The 6,000-nt window shown below is 45.5% G+C and overlaps 1 protein-coding gene across 1 annotated transcript in view; it reads right to left on the minus strand.

Annotated features, from left to right (window-relative positions):
- Positions 1–3,879, minus strand: part of LOC133345792 (probable ATP-dependent DNA helicase HFM1) — a 46,069-nt gene extending 42,190 nt beyond the window's left edge. The window contains exons 1-3 of the mRNA XM_061556766.1: positions 3,849–3,879; positions 3,642–3,743; positions 2,576–2,724 (exon numbers count right to left, since the gene is read on the minus strand). Coding sequence (XP_061412750.1) covers positions 2,576–2,724; positions 3,642–3,705 — 213 coding nt within the window. The 5' untranslated portion in view covers positions 3,706–3,743; positions 3,849–3,879. The remainder of the gene's footprint in view (positions 1–2,575; positions 2,725–3,641; positions 3,744–3,848) is intronic.
- Positions 3,880–6,000: the final 2,121 nt, after the last annotated feature.

Consider the following 6,000-nt stretch of genomic DNA (forward strand, 5'->3'; position numbering starts at 1 on the left):
TATAAAGTACAAAATAGTATTTAATTGTGTTTTATTTTTATTATTTTATTATTTCCCTTCTACGTGACTTTACCGAAAAAAACAATAAGATGAATCCCTGCAGTCACGAAAGCTTTTAATCGAAATTTATTTGAACATGTTTTGTGTTTGGGAGGAAACACTAATTCCTGGGGGAAACACACAGGTTCACACAAATGTGTTCACAACCAACTTTCTGTACTGCCATCTCGAGTGTGCATGACACGCACGAGCGCTCCCCACTTCCAGCATGACGACACACGTCCATGATCTATCACTGCGCTTGTCATCCTATTGGTTATTAACTTTTTACCATTCTCCTAACAAAAGCACATTTACATGTCTTAACAACTGGTGGACATGGAATGACACGTTCATAACTAAGCAAGAAAAGTGTAACAGTGCATCCTGCAGAACCAGCCATGTGGCTCAGAGGTAGAGCAGCCGTCTTGCAATCGTCTGTGAGTTCAACTCATGGCTAGAGGTTGACTCAGCCCATCATCCCTCTTTGGTCGATAAAATGACACATTCATAACTAAGCAAGTGTAACAGTGCATCCTGCAGAACCAGCCATGTGACTCAGAGGTAGAGCAGCCGTCTTGCAATCGTCTGTGCGTTCAACTCATGGCTAGAGGTTGACTCAGCCCATCATCCCTCTTTGGTCGATAAAATGACACATTCATAACTAAGCAAGTGTAACAGTGCATCCTGCAGAACCAGCCATGTGACTCAGAGGTAGAGCAGCCGTCTTGCAATCGTCTGTGAGTTCAACTCATGGCTAGAGGTTGACTCAGCCCATCATCCCTCTTTGGTCGATAAAATGACACATTCATAACTAAGCAAGTGTAACAGTGCATCCTGCAGAACCAGCCATGTGGCTCAGAGGTAGAGCAGCCGTCTTGCAATCGTCTGTGAGTTCAACTCATGGCTAGAGGTTGACTCAGCCCATCATCCCTCTTTGGTCGATAAAATGACACATTCATAACTGACTTAGAATAGTGTAACAGTGCATCCTGCAGAACCAGCCATGTGACTCAGAGGTAGAGCAGCCGTCTTGCAATCGTCTGTGCGTTCAACTCATGGCTAGAGGTTGACTCAGCCCATCATCCCTCTTTGGTCGATAAAATGACACATTCATAACTAAGCAAGTGTAACAGTGCATCCTGCAGAACCAGCCATGTGGCTCAGAGGTAGAGCAGCCGTCTTGCAATCGTCTGTGCGTTCAACTCATGGCTAGAGGTTGACTCAGCCCATCATCCCTCTTTGGTCGATAAAATGACACATTCATAACTAAGCAAGTGTAACAGTGCATCCTGCAGAACCAGCCATGTGGCTCAGAGGTAGAGCGGCCGTCTTGCAATCGTCTGTGAGTTCAACTCATGGCTAGAGGTTGACTCAGCCCATCATCCCTCTTTGGTCGATAAAATAAGTATCACTTTGTGAAAAAGTCTACATTGGTTGTCCTTTAGAAAGACTCTCCCATTCCATTGGAATCGAGGAGGTCCACCCCTGGCCGAGGGCTGTAAGTAGGAGATGAGCATCACATCAATAAGCAAAAAATCTTGACCTCTTCAAAATAGATGCTGCATTGTCCACATGATGGGTTTCAAGAGATGGGATCCAATAAACTAGAATACATTTGTGCACAATGCATTTAAGTTTTTCTAACGGATACGGTAAAACTTTGGACTGCGAGTAACTTGATCTGCGAGTGTTTTGCAAGACGAGCAAATTTTTAGAATAAATATTAATTTGATGAACGAGCGAGGTCTTGCAATACGAGCAGTGCGTGTGTACGCTTTGTCTGCCGAGCGTCACGCGATCACAACTGATACTATAAGAGTGTCTTCTTGGTTCTTTCGGTAAAGTCACGTAGAAGAGAAATTATAAAATAATAAAAATAAAACATAATAAAATAATAAAAATAAAACATAATAAAATAATTCTCACGACGTTTCGGCCACAACGCAAGCAGCCGTCCTCAGGTGAAGAACACGTCTGTCGATAAGACAGAGTCTGAAAGAAACGTCCTAGGCTTGGAGCGTCTATTTAAGCTGGGAATTATTTTGTCAAGGCGCTCTTCATCCTCCCTCCCAGCTTAAATAGACGCTCCAAGCCTAGGACGTGTCATTCAGACTCTGTCTTATCGACAGACCTGTTCTTCACCTGAGGACGGCTGCTTGCGTTGTGGCCGAAACGTCGTGAGAATTATTTAATTGTGTTTTATTTTTATTATTTTATTATTTCCATTCTACGTGACTTTACCGAAAGAACCAAGAAGATGAATCCCTGCAGTCACGAAAGCTTTACATCGAAATATAATATGATATGATCATATTATTTTATTATTTTATTATATTATTTTATTTTATTATATTATTATATTATTTTATTATGTTGTATTTTTATTACTTTATTACTTCCCTTAACTATACGAGTGCTCTAGATTACAAACACATTTACGGTACGAATTATGTTCGCAATCCAAAGTTTTACCGTACTTAGTTCAGAAAAGTAAGGATGCATGAACCAACATATACAGAAGATGTGCATCTACCTGCGGTCTTCCTGCCCTGCCAATCATCTGTAGAATATCTGTGTCCCTATATTCTTGCAGCATGCCTCCCCCGGTGTAGTGCATCGTCGATTTGACGATGACCAGGTGTGCAGGAAGGTTGACACCCATAGCCAGTGTACTTGTGGAGACTGCAGAGAAATCAAACAAACACAGTTTGATTTAAAGCTTCTTTCGTGACTGTAGCAGGGATTCGTCTTCTTGGTTCTTTCGGTGAAGTCACGTAGAAGGGAAATAATAAAATAACAAAATTGTAACATAATAAAATAATTTAAAGCTTCTTTCGTGACTGCAGCAGGGATTCGTCTTCTTGGTTCTTTCGGTAAAGTCACGTAGAAGGGAAGTAATAAAATAATAAAAATAAAACATAATAAAATAATAAACTTTTGATTTAAAGCTTTCGTGACTGCAGGGATTCGTCTTCTTGGTTCTTTCGGTAAAGTCACGTAGAAGGGAAGTAATAAAATAATAAAAATAAACATAATAAATAATAAACTTTTGATTTAAAGCTTTCGTGACTGCAGGGATTCGTCTTCTTGGTTCTTTCGGTAAGTCACGTAGAAGGGAAGTAATAAAATAATAAAATTTTACATAATAATTATTATGTTATTTTATTATGTTTCATTTTTATTATTTTATTACTTCCCTTCTACGTGACTTTACCGAAAGAACCAAGAAGACAAACAAACACACTCTGTATTTGCACCATTCTTTCATCACAAGGCGATCACGAAAGAACCCGCTGTGTTGGCACACATTCTGCAGTAGTTTCGCGGATGGGGCAATGTTGCTAGATGCTCCATAATAGAGGTTTTGGGTTATTAGTATATATGGCTCAGTATGGGTTTGTAATCCTGAAATATGCACACATGACAGACCCTACTAATTTCACAAAGCCGCATGCAAACCTGATGCATGGACACGTATATCAATCTACAATCTAGTAGTAGGTTTTTACCCTTTCAACTGGTACACTGGTAAAGGAGATGCCTCATAGTATAATCTACAATCTCTCCATGAATAAAGTGTATACACGTGTTTTACGTACACAGCACTGGCAGTTCTCCTCGCAAGAAAACATCTTCAATGTTTCTTCTATCAGACATTTCCATTCCTGCATGATGGTATGCAATTCCTTTGGTCAGCAAATCTACAACAGTAATAAAAACAAATGACACGAATGTTTACTTGATATTTCGATGCAATTATTTTCAATCCTCGTTAACAAAGCACAGTGAGAGCTTTACAAGCGTACCTCTCAACTTGATATCCTTCAGGTAAGAAGCATGCACCTGCAGTCTGAAATGACAATAAATGATCGGTATATATGGTGTAGTGGTGAGCACACTAGACTTGCAATCAATTCCACCTTCCACCCACTCACTCACCCACTCACCCACTCACTCATTCACCCACTCACCCACTCACCCATTCACTCACCCACCCACTCACTCATTCACTCACTCACCCACTCATTCACTCACCCACTCACTCACCCACTCATTCACTCACTCACCCACTCACTCACTCCACCCACTCACTCACCCACTCACTCACCCACTCACTCACCCACTCACCACCCACTCACCCACTCACTCATTCACTCATTCACTCATTCACTCACCCACTCACCCACTCACCCACTTATTCACTCACCCACTCACCCACTAACTCACCCACTCACTCACCCACTCACTCACCCACTCACTTCACTCACTTACCCACTCACTCACTCACCCACTCACCCTTCACTCACTCACCTACTCACCCACTCACTCATTCACTCACCCACTCACTCCACTCACTCCTCACCCACTCACTCACTCACCCACCACCCACCCACCACTCACTCACCCACTCACTCACCCACTCACTCACTCACCCACCCAACCACCCACTCACTCACTCACCCACTCACCCACTCACTCACTCACCCCCCACTCCTCACCCACTCACTCACTCACCCCCACTCACTCACCCACTCACTCACTCACTCACCCACTCACTCACTCACCCACTCATTCACTCACCCACTCACCCACTAACTCACCCCTCACTCACCCACTCACTCACCCACTCACTCCACTCACTTACCCACTCACTCACTCACCCACTCACTCACCCATTCACTCACTCACCTACTCACCCACTCACTCACTCATTCACTCACCCACTCACTCCACTCACTCACCCACTCACTCACTCACACCACCCCCACCCACTCACTCACTCACCCACTCACTCACTCACTCACCCACCCAACCACCCACTCACTCACTCACTCAGCCACTGACTCACTCACTCAGCCACCCACTCACTCACCCACTAACTCAATCAGCCACTCACTCACACCCACCCACTCACTCACCCACTCACTCACCCACTCACTCACTCACCCCCAACCACCCACTCACTCACTCACTCACCCACTCACTCACCCACTCACTCATTCACTCACCCACTTACCACTCACTCACCCACTCACTCCTCACTTACCCATCCACTCACCCACCCACTTACCCACCCAGCCCACTCACTCATCCACTCACTCACCCACCCACTCACCCACTCACTCACGCACTCACTCACCCACACCACCCACCCACCCACTCTCTCTCTCACTCACCCACTCACTCACCCACTCACTCACTCACCTACTCACCCACTCACTCATTCACTCACCCACTCACTCACCCACTCACCCACTCACTCACCCACTCACCCACTCACTCACCCACTCACTCATTCACTCACCCACACACTCACACTCACTCACTCACCCACTCACTCACTCACCTACTCACCCACTCACTCATCCACTCACCTACTCACCACCCACTCACTCTCTGCTCACTCACTCCACTCACTCACCCACTCACCCATTCACTCATTCACTCACCCACTCACTCACTCACCCACTCACCCACTCACTCACCCACTCACTCATACACTCACCCACACACTCACCCACTCACTCACTCACCCATTCACTCACTCACCTACTCACTCACCCACTCACCCACTCACTCACCCACTCACTCACCCACCCACCCACTCATCCACTCACCCACTCACTCACTCACCCACTCACCCTCACTCACCACCACCCACCCACTCACCCACCCACTCACTCACTCACCCACTCACCCACTCACTCACTCACTCCACTCACTCCACTCACTCACTCACCCACTCACCTACTCACTCACTCACTCTCTGCTCACTCACTCCACTCACGATCTTTTAAACAACGGTGCACGTGTTTTTAACCCCCCTCCCTCCCCACCACTGCCCGTGCCCACTGAGCAGTGTATAAACACACAAGCCGGCAGGTGGCGCGTAGTGCGGTAAAGTGTGGGTACGCCTGCCTCTCCCATCACGTCTGGTCAATGTGACAGAGTAGACCA

The sequence above is a fragment of the Lethenteron reissneri genome, chromosome 23 (genome assembly GCF_015708825.2).
Source record: "Lethenteron reissneri isolate LAM-NWPU_2019-01 chromosome 23, ASM1570882v1, whole genome shotgun sequence".
Classification (NCBI taxonomy): domain Eukaryota; kingdom Metazoa; phylum Chordata; class Hyperoartia; order Petromyzontiformes; family Petromyzontidae; genus Lethenteron; species Lethenteron reissneri.